The sequence below is a fragment of the Somniosus microcephalus genome, chromosome 1, assembly GCF_052327205.1.
Source record: "Somniosus microcephalus isolate GS21.2 chromosome 1, FLI_Smic_1.0, whole genome shotgun sequence".
Lineage (NCBI taxonomy): Eukaryota > Metazoa > Chordata > Chondrichthyes > Squaliformes > Somniosidae > Somniosus > Somniosus microcephalus.
Window position 1 is genome coordinate 431,424,504 of NC_140987.1, and position 20,319 is coordinate 431,444,822.

Consider the following 20,319-nt stretch of genomic DNA (forward strand, 5'->3'; position numbering starts at 1 on the left):
CCCAGATATCTACATGTGACTTTTAGGGGGAAAAATTCAGTTGTTTGCACCTCCCGTTAGCACCTTAAGAGGGCGCTAATGGGTCGCAAAGCAACTAGAGGCCGGATGCAGCGATGTTTGCGCCGCTCACGAAATTAACTAGACATTTTGCGGCGGCGCTAAACACTGCCGCCATGATCTCCTGTGCCGGCAGATTGTGACGTCAGTCGAGTGCGCAACGCCCCGTTAACGTCCTGGACCAGATATTGAGTGGCGCCCCCTGCCTTACCGCCTGCCGCTAGCAACGACAGGTTGAGGGGAGCGTTATGCTGTCAGAAAGGGACTGGGGGAGCGCTATTTAAAGGCGACCGCTTCCTGCCTTTTTTTGTCGGTGACATTTTTGCACCACGCATTCTGAGAGAGAGAGAGAGAGACTTCTGGAGCGATTCAACGCTGTGTGAAGGAGTTTTGAGTACTGAGCAGCACTTTGCAGGTTTATTTTGATTTGCCCTTCCTTGCTTCGCCAGCGCTCTGAGGTAGCGCCTCACTCCTCGGCCTTTGTGCCTTAAGACAGGTGTGAAGCGCCTGATTTAGCGCTCCAATCACCTCCAGGGGCGATAAAAGCCAAGTTTGCTGTCGGAGGCGATAATTAGCGCCAGGCGCTAAACTTTGCGCACGGCCGATAATGGCGCTCCAAACGGGGCGATACTGAATCTTTCCCCCTTAGAATGAGTTATTACTACTCTTGTGTGACTTGCAATCAAGATAGAAACTAATTTACCTGAAGGCCCTGAATGACCAGGAGGGCCTGGAGGACCAGGGGGACCTGGGCGACCAGCTGGTCCTGCTGGACCTGGGAGTGAATATCCAGGTACGCCTTCACCACCTTTCTGACCTCTTTCACCTGGGAAACCTGGAGTGCCTGGCGATCCTACACTGGGTTGACCTGGTAGAAAATACAAGAGGGAAGGAAAACAAGTTTAAGAAAACAAACATTAGTAGGACTTTTGAAGACAAAGAATGGAGTTCTTTTGTAAAAAAAAATTAAACAGCTGAGGTACTACATGGTGTCAAAGGGCACTGGGAGTTCTGACATCTCATGTCATTAAAAACGAAGATAGGGTTTGATATCCATGACTCTGACATGGTTAGTTACCAATCTCGACCACATTGCTATGGGAAGGGGGCAAGTGGAAACCAGGTATTTCTTCCAACCGCCCCCCTGCCCCGCCCACCCTACCCAGGAGAAGTGGGTAAGAGAAAAAATTATAGTTGAAGGAGTCATTCACTTATAGAATGCCAGTTATGAAGTGGCAGAAGCATCAAACAGGCTCATCTATACTCCCAACTACGAATGCTGTGCAAAACCGAGCAGGAAAAATAAATTAGCTTTATTTTATGCATTGAGGAAATTGCAAATTCAAAATGAGTTTGACCGGCAGCAGCTGTGGAAGTACAGCTTCACGTTCTGTACCATGAGCACGGACCAGAAGGTCTCACTTCACTGGCACAAGCGCAGTACCAGCTCCTCCGCCCCATTAATAATGAACAAACCCACGGTATTGGCCCAACATACAATCTCTTACACGTGGTACTGGAGGTAGCATGCGGGCACGCGAGGAAGATTTCAGTGTTATGGAGAAAAGGTGGCTACATGATGGTCAAAGCAAACGCTGCAATCTGTCTATAGTTCCTGTTATGAAGAGGCAAGAAGCTACAGGAACCTACAGCACATATACACAAGTGTGCTGGTAATGTGTCCTGCTTCCTGCGCACAAGTGAGCTGACCTCACCAGATGAATTGAGCACAACTTATTTTCATAATAGTCTGGTATATTTATCGGGATGCACTGGGGGTGCTATGCCAGTTGCCAGTGAAAGGCTTATGACTGGACACTGTGCACTGGTCTATTTTCAGGTATGGATGAAGGAGGAAAAACCAGCAGACACAGGGACAAAGGCTGGGGAATGGGGGCAACAAGGCAGGGGTGCTATGTGCGGCAAAAGCTGATGGAAATGTTATTCTACTTTGCGGCCTCCCCATCAGTGCTCGCTTCAGCAGCATTAAGGGATGGCCGCCGAATTCAACTGGATCCAAATTGAATTTTTTGAAGCGGTAACAGAGAGAGTAGACAAGGGTAATGCAGTAGATGTAATTTATCTGGATTTTCAAAAGACCTTCGATAAGGTACCCCATAACAGACTGATGAACAAGGTCAGAGAGTGCAGAGTCAGGGGACAAGTAGCAGAATGGATTGCTGGCTGGCTTCAGGACAGAAAGCAGAGAGTGGGAGTAAAGAGTAGCTATTCACAGTGGGTAGTGATGTTCCACAAGGATCAGTGCTGAGATCACTGCTGTTCACAATTTACATTAACGATTTAGACTGTGGAATCAAAAACACTATGGGCCGGATATTCCGACCCCTATGGGTGCGTACGCTCCCGTAGGGGCCTCGCAAGTGCTGGTTTCTGCACAACCTCCGCCCGCTGAAAACCTTTAAAAATCTTACATAAAAATAACAACAGAAAATGCTGGAAATACTCAGCAGGCCAGGCAGCATCCGTGGAGAGAGAAACAGGGTTAACGTTTCAAGTCTGGGACCCTTCATCTTACGCCTGGTAAAAGCAGGTGTAAGGCCTGCTTTTACCAGCATAAAAGAATTTTAAAAATTAAAAAATAATTTTTTTCCCCACTCATTTATAATTAAAAAAATACTTTTAAAAAAAGTTTATTTTTAGCCCCATAAAATACTCTTTTTCCAAAAATTATTTTTATTTAAAATATTTAATTTAATGTAATTTTAACTAATTTTAAATACGTGATTTAAAAAAAATTATTTAATGTTTAACTTTTTTTAAGTGATCCCCATTCATACTTTTGACAGATCTATGCGTACAGACCTGTCAAAAATGTGCAGGGGGGTTCCTTTCTTTGATTGGTTCCCCATGGCCCACGTGATCCCAGGAACGCTTGCGAACCGCATGCGCCCCTGGGATACCTGGGCCTCTGTGCGTGCGGAGCAGGAGAGGCCCAGGATCGGAAGTCTCGGGACCTATGGTGCCAGCAGGTAAGTTCATAGATTTTTCCCGATTGGAGGCATCCGCACGCAGGAAGCCTCTGATCGGAAAATCCGGCCCAATTTCTAAATTTGCGGATGACACCAAATTGCGGGGGATAGTCAATACTGAGGAGGGCTGCAACAAATTACAGGAGGACATTAATAAACTTGCAGAATGGGCATATAATTGGCAAATGAAGTTCAACACAGAGAAATGTGAGGTATTACATTTTGGTAGGAAGAATAGGGAGGTCACTTATCACTTGGACGGTACGAAACTAGTGGGGTAGCGGAACAAAGGGATCTCGGAGTACAAATACACAAATCACTAAAAGTAGCGACACAGGTTAGCAAGGCCATAAAAAATGCAAACCAAGCACTAGGGTTTATTTCTAGAGGGATAGAATTGAAAAGTAGGGAAGTTATGCTAAACCTGTATCGAACCTTGGTTAGGCCACACTTGGAGTACCGCGTACAGTTCTGGTCGCCATATTATAAAAATGATATAGAGGCACTAGAGAAGGTGCAGAGAAGATTTACAAGGATGATACCAGAAATGCGAGGGTATATATATCAGGAAAGGATGAACAGGCTGGGTCTCTTTTCTCCTGAAAAAAGAAGGCTGAGGGGTGATCTAATAGAGGTCTTTAAAATTATGAAAGGTTTTGATAGCGTGGATACAGAGAGAGTGTTTCCACTTGTGGGGAAGAGCATAACTAGAGGCCATCAATATAAGATAGTCACCAAGAAATCCAATAGGGAATTCAGAAGAAACTTCTTTACCCAAAGAGTGGTGAGAATGTGGAACTCGCTACCACAGGGAGTGGTTGAAGTGAATAGTGTGGATGCATTTAAGGGGCGGTTAGACAAGCATGTGAGGGAAAGGGAATAGAGGGTTACACTGATAGATTTAGATGAGGAAAGACGGGAGGAGGCTCGAGTGGAGCATAAACACCGGCATGGACCGGTTGGGCCGAATGGCCTGTTTCTGTGCTGTAAATCCTATGTAAATGGGCCTCTCATGCACCTTGTGCGCAGGCTCCCAGCCCGCTTTGCCTCTGCTGCCTGCATTTGGGGTTTGTTGGACGCCTCGGGCAATTTGTAGGCCTCTGTGCCAATCTTTCGGAGAGGGGGGGGCTGGTCCGCCCTGGTATTATCAGTCAATGTACGACAAGGGAGACAACAGTTTGATCTGATGAAGATTGACTCGTTTACTGGTCAGATCTTAATTGCAATTCCTCATTTCTGTATGAATATCTTACTCCGTTTGCATTTAGGGGATCAGGAAGGGAGAATCAGAAAAAAGAAAGGAGCAGAATGTGTAAGTTAGGTGTAACGTATTACAGCTGCTGAGCAATGCATAACTCCTCACCAAAAGATGATTCGTGTCAGCTGTGGCTCAGTGAATAGCACCCTCGCCTCTGAATCAGAAAGTTGTGGGTTCAAATCCCACTCCAGGGACTTGAGCACCAACAAATCTAAGCTGACACTCCAGTGCAGTGCTGAGGGAGTGCTGCACTGTCGGAGGTGCCATCTTTCAGGTGACACATTAGACCGATGCCCCGTCTGCTCTCTCAGGTGGACATAAAAGATCCCATGGCACTATTTCGAAGAAGAGCAGGGGAGTTATCCCCGGTGTCCTGGCCAATATTTATCCCTCAATCAACGTAACAAAAAAACAGTTTATCTGGTCATTATCACATTGCTGTTTGTGGGAGCTTGCTGTGTCCAAATTGGCTGCCATGTTTCCCTCATTACCACAGTGGCTACACTTCAAAAGTACTTCAATGGCTGTAAAGTGCTTTGAGACATCCAGTGGTCATGAAAGTCGCTATAGAAATGCAAGTCTTTCTTTCATTACTAAACCGGCCGGTGGAAGGGCGATGGGGAATGGGCAGATCGGACACACAAGGTTAGTAACCCTTCCTCTGAGTCTGACACACACAGGTTAGTAAACAACGGTTTGGTTTAAATCAAACGTGGCCACAGTAAATAATAATTCTAATAGGTCTAAGAGCGTTAAAAAGACAAGCCTGAAGGCTTTGTGTCTTAATGCGAGGAGCATTCGTAATAAGGTGGATGAATTGGCTGCGCAAATAGAGGTAAACTAATATGATTTGGTTGGGATTATGGAAACGTGGCTCAAGGATGGCCAAGGCTGGGAACTCAACATCCAGGGGTATTCGATATTCAGGAAAGATAGGCAAAAAGGAAAAGGAGGTGGGGTAGCATTACTGGTTAAAGAAGGGATTAACACAATTGTAAGGAAGGATTATTAGCTCTGATGATGTGGAATCTGTATGGGTAGAATTGAGAAATACTAAGGGGCAGAAAACGTTAGTGGGAGTGGTATATAGACCTCCAAACAGTAATGCAGAGGTTGGGGATGGCATTAAAAGGGAAATTATAGAAGCGTGCAATAAGGGCACAGCAGTCATCATGGGTGACTTTAATTTACATATAGATTGGGCTAACCAAATTAGTAACAATACTGTGGAGGAGGAATTCCTGGAGTGTTTACGGGATGGTTTCCTGGACCAATATGTCGAGGAACCAACCAGAGATCAGGCCATCTTAGACTGGGTATTATGTAACGAGAAAGGATTAATTAGCAATCTTGTTGTACGAGGCCCCTTGGGTTAGAGCGATCATAATATGATTGAATTCTTCATTAAGATGGAGAATGAAGTAGTTGACTCAGAGACTAGGGTCCTAAATTTAAATAAAGGAAACTACGATGGTCTGAGGCGCGAGTTGGGTAGGATTGATTGGGAAATGTCACTCAAAGGGTTGATGGTGGATAGGCAATGGCAAACATTCAAAGACCGAATGGATGAACTACAGAATTTGTTCATCCCAGTTTGGCATAAAAATAAAACAAAAAAGGTGACTCAGCCATGGCTAACAAGGGAAATTAGGAATAGCATAAGATCCAAGGAGTGGACATATAAATTGGCCAGAAAAAGCAATAATCCTGAGGATTGGGAGCAGTTTAAGATTCAACAAAGGAGGACAAAGGGATTAATTAAGAAGGGGAAAATAGAATATGAGAGTAAGCTTTCAGGGAACATAAAAACTGACTGTAAAAGCTTTTATAGATATGTGAAGAGAAAAAGATTGGTGAAGTCAAGCATAGGTCCCTTGCAGTCAGAATCAGGGGAATTTATAATGGGGAACAAAGAAATGGCAGGCCAACTAAATACATATTTTGGTTCTGTCTTCACAAAGGAGGACACAAATAACCTCCCAGAGATGCCGGGGAACATAGGGTCTGATGAAAGGGTGGAACTGAAAGAAATCAGTATTTGTAGGGAAATGGTGTTGGGAAAATTGATGGGACTGAAGGCCGATAAATCCCCAGGGCCTGATAATCTACATCCTAGGGTACTTAAGGAAGTGGCCCTAGAAATAGTAGATGCATTGCTGGTCATCTTCCAGAACTCGATAGACTCTGGAACAGTACCCATGGATTGGAGGGTAGCTAATGTTACCCCACTATTCAAAAAAGGTGGTAGAGAAAAAGCAGGGAATTATAGACCGGTAAGCCTGACATCGGTAGTGGGGAAAATGCTAGAGTCCATTATTATAAAAGATGTAACAGCAGAGCACTTGGAAAGCAGCGACAGGATCGGACAAAGTCAACATGGATTTACAAAAGGTAAATCGTGCTTTACTAATCTACTGGAATTTTTGAGGATATAACTGGTAAAATAGATAAGGGAGAACCAGTGGATGTGGTGTATTTGGACTTTCAGAAGGCTTTCGATAAGGTCCTGCATAAGAGATTAGCGTGCAAAATTAAGGCACATGGGATTGGGGGCAAGGTATTGACTTGGATAGAGAACTGGTTGGCGGATAGAAAGCAAAGAGTTGGAATAAACGGGTCTTTTTCCGAGTGGCAGGCGGTGACTAGTGGGGTACCGCAAGGATCGGTCCTAGTACCCCAGCTGTTCACAATACATATTAATGATCTGGACGAGGGAATTAGATGTAATATCTCCAAATTTGCAGACGACACAAAGCTGGGTGGGAGGGTATGCTGTGAGGAGGATGTCGTGAAACTCCAGTACGATTTGGACAGGTTGGGTGATTGGGCAGAAACATGGCAAATGCAGTATAATGTGGATAAATGTGAGGTTATCCACTTTGGTGGCAAAAACAGGAAGGCAGATTATTATTTGAATGGCAATAGATTGGGAGAAGAGGAAGTGCAAAGAGACCTAGGTGTTCTTGTGCACCAGTCGCTGAAGGTAAGCATGCAGGTGCAGCAGGCGGTTAAGAAGGCAAATGGTATGTTGGCCTTCGTAGCAAGCGGGTTCGAGTGCAGGAACAAGGATGTCTTGCTGCAATTGTACAGGGCCTTGGTGAGATCGCACCTTGAGTATTGTGTGCAGTTTTGGTCGCCTTATCTGAGGAAGGACGTTCTTGCCATGGAAGGAGTGCAGCGAAGATTCACCAGGCTGATACCTGGGATGGCAGGAATGACGTATGAGGAGAGAGTGTGTCGATTGGGCTTATACTCACTGGAGTTTAGAAGATTGAGAGGGGATCTCATCGAAACCTATAAAATTCTGTCAGGCTTGGAGAGACTAGATGCAGGAAGGATGTTTCCGATGGCAGGGGAGTCCAGAACCAGGGGTCATAGTCTAAGGATAAGGGGTAAGCCATTTAGGACTGAGATGAGGAGGAATTTCTTCACCCAGAGAGTGGTGAACCTGTGGAATTCTCTGCCACAGAGGGCGGTGGAGGCCAGTTCATTAAATATATTCAAGAAGCAGTTGGATATATTTCTTAAGGCTAAAGGGATCAAGGGATATGGGGAGAAGGCAAGGACAGGGTACTGAATTTGGATGATCAGCCATGATCTCATTGAATGGCGGAGCAGGCTCGAGGGGCCGAATGGCCTACTCCTGCTCCCATCTTCTATGTTTCTTTGTAACCCTTTCTCTGAGCTAACACACAAGGTTGGATACGGAACCGAAGTTCTGCTGACTGATCTTAGAGCGAGGAGACATAATCTTAAAATGAGAGCTAGGCCGTTCAGGTTAATAGAAATCTGGAATTCGCTGCCCAAAAGGCTGTGGACGCTGCGGGACATTTGGAGTTTACAAGACTGAGATCGATAGACGTTTGTTGGGTAAGGCTATCAAGGAATATGGAGCAAAGGCGGGTGAATGGAGTTGAGGTGCCGATGAGCCATGATCTAACTGAACGGCAGAGCAGGCTCCAGGGGCTGAATGGTCTCCTCCTGTTCCTATGACTCCAATCTGCAGGAGTAAATTCATTGATCCCATGCTCCCTGCAGTGGGCTGTGCTTTAAGGGAGTATGGACTGAACATCTTCTAACCTCCACTCCCTTTGACCACAGGTCGCCTCTGGGGCAGGTGGGATCGATGACTCTACCTAACCGAGTGATCCTCTCAATGTTGCTAGTGGCAAAAAAAAGTTGATTGTATTTAGTTGGGCTCTGCCATGTTCTTGCTGGGAAATAATAGTTTTAGAAATAATTCTGTTTCGTGTTGAGAATGATGGGTAAAATTACATTTGTTCTACCAAATTTGGGCATGTTTTGATATGGACCTTGGCCTTAGTGTTCAGAGTAGAGTCAGCTGTGGCTGGAAAGAATGATATGGGCGTGTGGCGGATGGTGCCATCATCTTCTAGCTTGATCCAATGTAAGGTAAGTGACCGTCGTCACAGATGGGAACAGTAGCACAGTGGTTATGTTACTGGATTAGTAATTCTAAAGGCCTGGACTAATGAGCTGGAGATATGAGTTCAAATCCCACCATGCCACCTGGGGAATTTAAATTCAATTAAATAAATCTGGAATAAAAAGCTAGAGTCAGTAATGGTGACCATGAAACGATTGGATTGTTGTAAAAACCCAGCTGGTTTACTAATGTCCTTTAGAGAAGGAAATCTACTGCCCTTACCCGGTCTGGCCTATATGTGATTCTTAGACCCACAGCACTGTGGTTGACTCCTAACTGCCCTCTGAAATGGGCCACTCAGCCATAACAAATGGCTACAAAGAAGATGGACTGCAGCGGTTCAAGAAGGCAGCTCACCGCTACCTTAAGGATGGGCAATAAATGCTGGCTATGCCAGCGACGCCCACATCCCATGAACAAATTTTTTTTAAAGTGCAGCCCTCCTCACTGCATTGTGGAAAGTTCTGTTCAGACTGAAGACTCTATGAGGTAGGAAAGCAAGAGTTTATTTTTAAATCTATACGATTGCTGTGCCTCACCTGGAGCGCCTGGCGGTCCTGGTAACCCTGGAAAGCCTGTAAGATAAGAACCAACGTAGTCATTTTTTTTAAAAAAGCTTTGAATGGAAAGGGTGTTCATGCTATTCACAAGTACTGAAAAAGATGAGTAACCTGCGGGGCCTCGTTCTCCGTTTTGTCCAGGAGAGCCAGGAAAACCTGCGTCACCTTTTTGTCCAACAGTAACACCTGGTCTTGGAAAAGTCTGGAATAAAGCCAGAATTTAATTTTGATAATTGGCAGTGCCATTATATGAAGATTTAAGTTCGAAAGGAGAGAATTTAGCAACCCAGCCTCACTGGGTAGAGTTACTCCCAGCTAAGTAATAACATGGCTTAAATGCAGAATATAGTTCCCTCTGTAAATGTGCTTGACAACTAAAGTAATGTTATATACTTGGCTGTTTTAAAAAAATTCTTCAACATGTCTATTCTTCTTAGTAAAGATTCAGTCAATCTCTCACCCTTTCTCTTGGTTCAGCTCGGCCTTTCATGATCACACCTGGTACATGCACAAATTAAAGGCTATAACTTGTATTCACCACCTCAGGGGAACACCCCACCCTCACTGCACCAAAACTAGGCCTTGTCTCTTCTCTCAGCATGGTTCCCAATCCCGTGTAAATTTATGCCAAATTGCAAGAAATTTTCTGCTGTCGGCTCACGCCCACTCGAATCTTCTTGGACTATTGCAGCTCCTCCAGCTGGGGAAGAGAAGACAGTCACATCCCATTACCCTGGGCTAGATTTAAACCCAGGTTCTAGACGTGAAAGGACACTGTGCTAGCCCACTCCTCTTACCCTGACTCTCTCAATTAAGAGTTATGAAAATATGAATATCTTTTTCCATAATTTGCACCGATTGCCACTGCTGTACAATCACAACAGTGGCGTATCCTTGCCCTAACTCACTCTACTTGAGATCTCAAACTGCCGAGGAAAGGGGGACTTTCACCCTTTTGCCCAGACTCCTTTCAAACTTAAATCCTTGAAAAGTAAAGGACATTTTAGTAATACTGACCTACCCAGTGCCCCGTGTAAAAACTTTAATTTCCCTTCTGGTTTGAAAGCCAGGAGTACTCTGTAACCACGGTGCAGGCTGGTCTCCCAACAGCGACTTTTATCTGCTCTATCAGGGCTGGATCCAAACTATGACAAAATGTCTATTCTCATTCTGTCAAGTGCCTACAGAACTCTGCTCAGGAATAAAGTCTGGTCAATCCTTACATCAAGTAAAACTCAGATATCTGGGCTTTGTGAAGTGACTAGCTGGATCTACTTTGTCCAATCAAGTTTACAAGTAAAGGGTCAAGAGTTACGATAACTTAAAGGTTGTTCCCATCATTAAACACCTAAATTAACTGGAATATAAATGTGAAATATTCAGTCTTGGATACTTACAATGCCTGGAGGACCAGGGAGACCATATTCTCCTTTTGGACCCTGTTTACAGAAACAAAAATAAGTTAATGATGTAAATGTCCCAATTAAAAAATAGGTTTTAGTTTATGAAATATTCACTCAGCCTCCATATGAAAATTTCAAGATTTTGATTATAACCATCCTTTAATTCAAAATAGATGAGCTCGCTCATCAATGGCTGACCTCCTTCAGTTCTTATTCTCATCATGGCTCATTAAACTATCAATTCATCCCATATTGCCATTTCATTCGTAAACCCATCCTCCACTCCAACCCTTTGTGTGTTCTCAATTAATTCTCCACCCTTTGCAGGCCAAATCCCACCAGCTCATCATCCTTCTCCGTTTCAGATATTTGTGGTCTAGACCATAGTCCATGGATCACTAAGTACCCAGTCAGAGAGTGAGGTACAATTTAGCAGACAGAGCAGTAAATCCTCCCTCCCCTCGCCTCTCGATAGCAATTTACTCCATTCCAGTGGCCAAGCCAAGAACCAATAAAGCACACTGGACTTTAATTTGTGAAGGGCAGCCTTGAGCCGAGAACATCCCAATTTCTCATTACATTCTCATCTACCACTTACATAGAACATAAGAACTAGGAGCAGGAGTAGGCCATACGGCCCCTCGAGCCTGCTCCACCATTCAATAAGATCATGGCTGATCTTCGACCTCAACTTCACTTTCCTGCCCGATCCCCATGTCCCTTGATTCCTTGCAAGTACCAAATCATTTATTTACATTTGAAATTAGACAATGAAGGCAAATGAGCATGAGCACAAACTTTACCACACAAACTAATCTAAAAATCCTTATCGTCCAATTTTGATTAAATAATTGCTTCAAATACATAAATGTTACCGAGATATTCTGTCAAAACTTTGCACACATTAACACTTTGCATCATTTTTACTTTAAAAGCCAAGGACTCTGATGCTTTAGGTAAATATACTGCTCAGTGTGATGCTGAGCCATAAAAACCCAGGTTGGCCCCAGGTTTGATCGCTGAGTTTGCTAATGCCAGCATTGGTGGATGTTAAGGCGCCATGATTCATTTCGAAGTCCTGGCATAGAGCGGGGAGAAAACAACCAACCAGGGTTTCTGCTCCCGACTTCTACCCCGTCACACAACAACAACCTGTAGTTATATAACACCTTTAACGTAGTAAACCGTCCCAAGGCACTTCACAGGAGTGTTAGAAGACAAAAAATTTGACACCGAGCCACATAATGAGAAAGTAGGGCAGATGACCAAAAGCTTGGTCAAAGAGGTAGGTTTTAAGGAGCGTCTTAAAGGAGGAAAGAGAGGTAGAGAGGCAGAGAGGTTTGGGCAGGGAATTCCCGAGCTTAGGGCCTAGGCAGCTGAAGGCACGGCCACCAATGGTTGAGCGATTAAAATCAGGGATGCTCAAGAGGGCAGAATTAGAGGAGTAGTTGTGTGGAATTTGAGTGAGGACAGGGTGAGTGATGCCCCCATGGTAAATAGCCTGATACTCACATATACAGAATGGTCAATTTGGGAAAAGGTATCTCAAGAAAAGCTGGCCCAGAACGAGTCAGTATCTTCAGGGGGGAAAAAAAAGAACTAAAAGAAAGTGTATCATCACAGTGATTTTCAACAACCAGGAAGTTTGACATCAACATGTTGACACAATGATTTTGCTACCCCAAAATATAACTCGTTGAGGTCATTGCCGAATGGCCCCTTTCTGTGCTGTAAAATTTGACGTAATTTTACCTTGCCTCCATCTCTGCCTGGTCCTCCTGGCCGACCAATATCCCCCGGGAGACCCTGTAAAAACAAATGATGGGAGTCTCTTTACAACTACTGTGCATTCACCCGACAGCTGGGCGCTCCCAGAATGTGGCCGTTATCGGACAAATGAAGGTTAGCTGCTTTTCGCAGATGTGTCAAGGACAAGTTGCCTTTGACATGGGACATAAGACAGAAGTTCTGGCCCTTACAAGGCAACTGGGAAACTCCCGGAAACAGGGGAGGCTCTCTGGCAGAGAACCAGATCTCTGCCGCTTCTGAGAGGGTCCTGCCGGTCTTCTGCCGAAATTTGGTGGAACTGCGGAGGAATCTCAAGGCCAATTCAATATAATCCCTGTTGAAAGAGTTTGCTTTGTCCAAGCTTCTAACACAGGCTGCTGATGCCAGTTTTCTGTGAGAACCCCAGCAATTGCAGAATACAGGAAACTCTTTATTATCCGGCACCAATGGGACCGGTGTGGTGCCAATTTATCAAAAAGTCCGGATTACAGAGAGATATAGTTAAAAGGTACGAGAGCTCCGTACACAGCAACAAATCCAGGCTTCCCTGTTGCTTAGCAACATGTGCAGGAACTCCGGCCACAGACCAAGCGTCCCTGTTGCTTAGCAACAAGTGCACGAACCCCAGTTACACAGCCACAGATCCAGGAACTGCCACTAATATGAAGTAAAACTTACCTGAACCTACTCCTGAATTTTGCCGGTTAACAGAGTTTCCGGTTATTTAGGTGCCGGTTAAAAAAGAGAGTCCCCTGTATGCCTGAACACCTTTGGATAATATGGGCCCATTATCGTTAGGAGTGAAAGTACTTACATCAAATCCTGGGCTGCCTAATTCGCCATCTTTACCAGGTTTACCCTGTTTAAACAAAAATAGAATAAATGTATTCAGGAAAAAAAATGTTTACACAGTAATAGCTGTATCCAACAGAGAAAAGTTACCAATTTTGTGCCTAGTTTTGACGATCTTGTCTTTGGATGATGCACATACACAGTTGTATCGCGGTACTTAATATCAAACTGTACGGAAAAATCAAAACAGCCATTTTACCCGGAAAAGTTCCTTATTTTCTGCAGAGGAAATGTCGCTTTGCTACATCATTACAGAACCAAAGTGTTCATCGTTGTCTTAAGGTGAGGACAAGGAGTCATTTATTAAATTGTCCCTGACCGAGCAGCAGCAGCAGCACCATGCTTGGCTGGTACTGGATAGAAGTCTCTAACCCAGGGGCCCAACCCAGAATCACGCTCTCAACAAATGGAACATGCTGCCTCCATATTAACACAGAGTCAAAGTTGAGCTTAAACGACAGGGGAGAAGCTTGAAAACGGATTTTAAAAATTCAAGTTTGAGAGCGCAGAAAATGGGAGGCATGACCTGCTTTCTTTCAAAAAGGAGTAAGTGGAAAGACAGCGGAACAGGCCACAGACTGGGAGGAGAGGGAATGTGGGTTGTACCTGCGAGGTTGACGCTCTTGGCTGCAGGAAGGAAAACGGTCAACGGGACAAGCAGATCCCCAAATGGAAGAGGGGAGAAAACAATATTTGAAGGATAGTCACTTTGAACATCTCTCGCCCATCTGACCAGTTCTATTTAAGTAACGACAGGGGCCTGGAACCAAGCTACTTATTTGGGAAATGGGTGAGTGGCATGGGGACATGTATTTAAGGGAGAAAGATATAAACATCTGAAATTAAACTTTAAGCCAGATGAAAAATGAGATCAATACAACCTGTTGTATACAAGCTGACAGCTTATGCGTTAAGGAATTGCACTCACTGCAATCAGCTTAATAAAACAGGCTTCCTCGGGAGTGACAGAAGGACTTACCGAATTATAGGAATGTTAAATTAAACATTTAAAGCAACAAAACACCTCAACTAACATGTCTTCTGTCCTGCCATGGCCACTATCTTGAGGCATAGGGCTGGAAAGACCTACAGCAGTGTGTTCTCTAATTTGTGCAGTCCGATCCCATTTCCTTGGCAGATGAGGTGCGGCAACAAATGTCGCCGAGTCTGTCACTTCGACTGATCCAGCGGGAGGCCGGGGTGGGTGGATTAGGAGAGCATAACGCCAACTACTTTGTGTTAAGTTTATATTAGCTGGCGCTCTCTCAATGGGTAAATAATGAAACAAGGATGATACCAGAACTGAGAGGTTCTAACCATCAGGAAAGACTGAACAGGCTGGGGCTCTTTGCTCTAGAAAAGAGAAGGCCAAGGGGTGACCTAATAGAGGTTTTTAAAATTATGATGGGGTTTGATAGGGTAGACGTAGAGAGGATGTTTCCACGTGTGGCGGAGTCCAAAACTGAATACAAGATAGTCACCAATAAATCTAGGGAATTCAGGAAAAACTTCTTTACCCAGAGAGTGGCTAGAATGTAGAACTTGTTACCACAGGGAGTAGTTGAGGCAAATAGCATAGAATAGCGTTTAAGGGGAAGCTAGATAAGTATATGACTGAGAAAGGAATAGAAGGATATGCTGATAAGGTTAGATGTGGAGCATAAACACCAGCATAGACCAGCTGGGCCGAATGGCCTATTTCTTTGCTGTAAATTATATGTAACTTTATCTAACTACTCGGTGTTGCACTGAGTTACGAAGACCTGGAAAATGCCCGGTTTCATTTCCAGTTTATCCCGAGTTAATTGACCAATCAACCAAACAGCGATTGTGATGCTACGCTGATCTCGACATTCATGGGTAAGGAGAGAAAAGAGAATCGGCCAGAGTTCCCGATAGCCATTTGGTGACATCTGCTGGAGAGTGCCTGTGAGTGGACATCAGTTGAGAACAGGGTTTAAGTTTGGTGGCGATGTTAAAAAGCATGCTGACTCTCAGGCCTAGATTTTCCTGGTGTTTTCCCCACCCATAGTAGGGTGTCATCCCAGCAAGCAGAGATCAGACACATTCTCCTGAATCACTTAGCAGACACCCAAGCTAATCAACTTAATTGATTCTTCCCAAGTACACCGCTCACAAACTTCTTTCTAATTACTCTCAGTCGACATTGTGCACCTCCCACCCGATGCCCGTAACCCCCAGCACCTCCCTGGTGGTGATTTCCTCGATACTGGTATAAATGTGTAATACTGGACGTGAAATAAGTTGAGGATGAGGGTCTCTCAAAGGTAGGTGGGTCACAGCAGACGTAAAATAGAGGCCAGTGGGACATCATTGGGCTTAGCCACAAATGAACTATTATACAACAACAACTTGCATTTATATAGTGCCTTTATCATAGTAAAACGTTCCGAAGGCACTTCACAGGAGTGTTATCGAACAATGGCACACTGAGCCACATAGGAGATATTAGGACAGGTTGGTCAAAAAGGTAGGTTTTAAGGAGCATCTTAAAAGGATGAGAGAGAGGTAGGGAAGCGAAGAGGTTTAGGGAGGGAATTCCAGAACTTCGGGTCTAGACAGTTGAAGGAAGAGGTAGCATGAATTTGACTGCCAGTGGACGGAATTCCATCGCAGAGGACAGATTCAAGCAAAACCTAAAACATTCATCGAGCATCATATTGGATTTTAAAAGTGTCTAGTGCTGGTAATCTATGCCAAAAGTGGTCAATACGCCATATTCATCCAGGCTAGAAACTGCTGTCCAGCAACACCAGCTAAGCAACTGCTCAACGCTCCTGCATTTCCTCCCGTTTGGATTTTTCTTACTTACTCTCTTTCCTGGGTCTCCAGGCTCACCCTTCTCGCCTTTGCCACTAAAGCCAGGGGGACCCTGTAACGAATAAAATACGGGCTGAGTGACAGACCCACAGCAATGCTCCAGACGTTTTGTTTAAACTCTGTACGCCATACTTACAAGAGGGCCCGGGAAGCCTCTCTCACCAGGTGAGCCAGGGGGTCCATAATCACCCTACCGAGAACAAAACAGTGATGAAGCTTTAGGAGATGCCCACAAGAATACTATTATAGAAAAAAAGAAAGAAAAGAAAGAAAAAGAAGGAAAGATATTCCAAAGTACTTTACAACCAATGGATTACTTTTGAAGTGCAATCACTGTTATTACACAGGCAAATTCAGCAGCCAATTTGCACACATCAAGGCCCCAGAAATAGCAAATTAATGAATGACCAGATAGTCTATTCTTTGGTAGTGTTGACTGAGTGAGAAATGTTGGCCAGGACACCAGGAGAACACTTTAATCTTCTTCCAATAACACCACTGGGCCTTTTACATCCACCTGAGCAGGCAGAGGGGGCCTTAGTTTAACAGCTCACCTGAAAGGCAGCACCTCCAACATTGCTTAACTCCTTCAGCACTGTACTGAAATGGTGCAAAGTCAGATTTTAGCGCTCGCAATGCTGAAATTAGTTTTACTGCACGCCGTGTTAGAAACTAAGATAAAAGAGCTCATTCTGTTGACTCAATTAGTGAAATGGAGACACAGGTCAAAGATCAAAGGTCAAAGGCTCCATTCCTGCCCTGTGCTGCAGGGACGGCTACAGGAGTGATAGATTTGACCTTGTAGTCCCCTGATGAGGACGGGGGTGTGGGGGGGGGGGGGGCGGAGTCAGTACAGGCTCCTGCGTGGGGGAGAAACTCATTCCTTCTTTACCTGCCATTATGTGAATTCTTTCAATTGCCTGTCCCATGGCAACAAGGTGGAAGACTTTATTTGGCGTCAACACCTTTGCAGCTCAGAAGTAGCCCACAGTGTATGGCTAGTGATGCAACAGTTACCTTGTCTCCTTTCTGAAAATCTACACCAGGAGAATTCAGCTGTTCTAACTGTCCCGGGGGTCCTGGGGGACCCTGAAGACCTGGATCACCCTAGAAAAGATAGACATGAAATTATTGAACAGATTAAAAGTAAGTACCATACACCTGGCCTTTACCAATGACAGCCTACTATTTGAACTCTGATCTATCTATAGTTCTAAGAAGTGTTTTTCGTAAGTTTTTGGAGACTTCTGTGGAAATCACTGGGTCGTTCCATCTACCCCTCTCCCCCCCCCCCCGCCCCCCACCACACTGGCAGTTAATCAATAGGCACTGCCACTGATTTCCTCCGGATTCACATCTCATTCCAGTGAGGGGAGGCATCCTAACTGCAAGAGCGGTGGAGTGCCTCGTCCCTTGCCCATGGTCCCCCGCGCGCATCATCATCACCATCGCCTACCTCTGTTGGCTCCCTAGGCTCCAGCAAATTGACTTCAAGAGCCTTGTCACTGCTATTCGGGTAATCTTCTCTGGCCACACCTTCACGCTTGCACCCTTCCCTTCATCCGATCCCCAGGTTACTGTTTACCACTGGGAGCAGACTTTTCAGCCGTGAGGTCCCTGCCCTCTAGAACTCTCTTGCACCGCACCTGCCTTAAAAAATAAACACCCTGAAAACCCCTCTCTTCTAAGATGCCTTTACTCGCCTCTTAAAATTCCCTTACTTCCTGCTTGGTGCCCAAGGTCTTCCTTTCTCAGGCTCCGAGAGTCCGAGGCCTCGTTTTACTCAAGAAACACGGTCTGACTGTAAGTTGTTGCAGTTACTGTCCCATATATACATTTTGTGTGGACCAGACTTGACACGAAACTAGAGCCCACACAGCCAAGGGCGATGGGCAAGTATATTAATATTAATGACACCAGGTCACGATTGATAATAGAGAGAAAAAAAGCAAGTGTTTACCTTCTCCCCTTTGGGTCCTTGGAAGTTCAAACCCATATTCCCCTATAGTGAAAAGGAGCAAAAGAAAAACCAGTGAGCCTATGTATGTAAAGTTGGCTCAATTTAAATAAATAGTCTAGTTTTACCTTCAGCCGTGTCTTACCTTTTGTCCAGGTTGACCGGGAGAACCAGAAGGACCCTGGAAAATGAGAAAGTTGATGATTGGAACATGGTTAGGTCGTAATTCTGTACTACAAGTGACCAAACCCCACATTTCAACAAGGATAATGTCGGCTACTTGCCAGATCAGTGACCCAACTTGCCTTGCCCCCAGCTACTCCTACAACCTCTCTGCCCTCTTAAATGGAGAAGGTGAGCAGGCTGCAGATACCTCGATCTTTGTTTACACTGGAATTTATGAACTAATTGTATCAACTAACCTAGGCACAGAAAGAGTTCTGAATTTGCCCCAACTCACCCCACCCCCCACCCCCACAATTACTTTTTAATCCATTTTAATTTTATATTCACTTCTTAAAAATGAAAGCCACTGTTTAGTTTTGCTGGCAGGTGGCGCGCATTGCAACAACGAGATTTCTTGGCATGACTGTGCTCATTTACTATTTGCTGAGAATGTCAAATCCAAAAAGGAGATCATTCTAAAGCGATGGGAGTGGGATCACTCCTTGATACTGTTTCCATGGTTGAACTTTTGAGAAATATATGTAACCAATCACCAAAGAGGAGGGATGTGTACACTGGGGTAGGGGGTGGGTAGAGTAACAGTTTTTAACACCCAACTTTGCTTCAACTTTACGTACCGGCTGACCTGAAGGACCAGATGGTCCGAGTGGACCCGGTGACCCCGGTGTACCTTGGGGACCCTGTGAAAGACAGAAATTCGTCAGCTTCATATTTACATCCTATATTCATCACTTGAAACACTAATCCAACAGACTGTACAAGTTCTTATAACTAGTGTCGATATCAAACACTCACGAGTCAGGCTTACTACCGGTTAGATGCAGAGTAATTTGACTCAACAATGGGGGACGATTTCTTCTGGTTTTAGCAACATCATAAACAAAGGGAAGGAACAGAAGGGAGATGAAAGTAAATGGCACGGGTCCAGAGCAGTAGTCGAAATGGGCAATGTGAATGGATGCAGAAGAAATTCAGGTTACAGAGGCACGGCGAGATCAGGAGAGACGTGTCCTGGTCGTAAATAAAGGCTATGAGAGAGTCCAAAGTTAAAGTCAGAGGTCATTTGGTGGGATGAATTTGACTTGTAGATAGGGTGGAGGAGTCAGCTTGGAGCAGCGACGAACCAATGTCTGGGTTGAGACAGTTTCTAGTGAAACTGTAAATGCAGTGTACTGACTAATTTGCTGGAAATATTGGCCAGAGGAAAATATCAAAGTACTTTATACCACCATTTTAACTCCGGTGGGAATTGGGTGGGTGGAGTCCGAGGCAAGTTGCCAACCTCCTTGACCTGGGCAGGGTGAGACCCGTGGGCGGGAGCAGGAGGCTGCTGGCGGAAACTGACCCTGGCTCTCAGCTAAGTCCTGGGGGAGGGGTTTTTGGGAGGGCCTTGAGATTTGGCGGGGGATTGGGGGTTGGCTACAAAAGCTTCCCCACTCAGGCCATGGGTTAAAATAGCAGTCGGGCCCCAATGACGTCATCAGAGCTCGATCTGCATATTTAAAGGACCCTGCCGATGTCCAGCGGGTGTCACTCCCGTCCGCTCAGAAGAGCAGGTTAAAATTGATGACTGCGGGTAGGGAATGGGACGTCGGTGAGCAAATCTCCCGGGGTGATTTTAATCACCTGTCTGCCCACCGAGCAGGCTTACTGTTGACACTCTAGTCTCAACCTCAGAACAGCAGCTCCTACTGCATGATAGAAAGATGTCCCTGGTACATGCTGACTCTACAGTGGGTACACAGAGTAACACAGTCCTAGTGTACATCGAATGTATATTATGTACATTGACTGTAAAAGCCACATGCACAGCAAGACTCCCTTTAGTGCAAGATATACAAGACAGATTTTGCCCCCTGGCTGCAGCTAATGGTTGCAAACAAAAGAAGAATTCTTGCAATAATAATCACATTCAAATCTGATTGGTCAACATGACTCCATCCTGAAATGAGAGTCCATTTTATCTTTCAAACTGATGAA

The 20,319-nt window shown here is 44.9% G+C and overlaps 1 protein-coding gene across 1 annotated transcript in view; it reads right to left on the bottom strand.

Annotated features, from left to right (window-relative positions):
• col4a5 (collagen, type IV, alpha 5 (Alport syndrome)) overlaps positions 1–20,319 on the bottom strand; it is a 306,253-nt gene that overhangs the window by 117,972 nt on the left and 167,962 nt on the right. Inside the window, exons 11-22 of the mRNA XM_086000713.1 lie at positions 18,957–19,019; positions 18,299–18,334; positions 18,157–18,198; positions 17,214–17,303; positions 16,333–16,386; positions 16,189–16,248; positions 13,318–13,362; positions 12,468–12,521; positions 10,710–10,751; positions 9,424–9,514; positions 9,292–9,327; positions 761–925 (exon numbers count right to left, since the gene is read on the bottom strand). Of these exons, the coding sequence (XP_085856839.1) occupies positions 761–925; positions 9,292–9,327; positions 9,424–9,514; positions 10,710–10,751; positions 12,468–12,521; positions 13,318–13,362; positions 16,189–16,248; positions 16,333–16,386; positions 17,214–17,303; positions 18,157–18,198; positions 18,299–18,334; positions 18,957–19,019 (778 nt within the window). The remainder of the gene's footprint in view (positions 1–760; positions 926–9,291; positions 9,328–9,423; positions 9,515–10,709; positions 10,752–12,467; positions 12,522–13,317; positions 13,363–16,188; positions 16,249–16,332; positions 16,387–17,213; positions 17,304–18,156; positions 18,199–18,298; positions 18,335–18,956; positions 19,020–20,319) is intronic.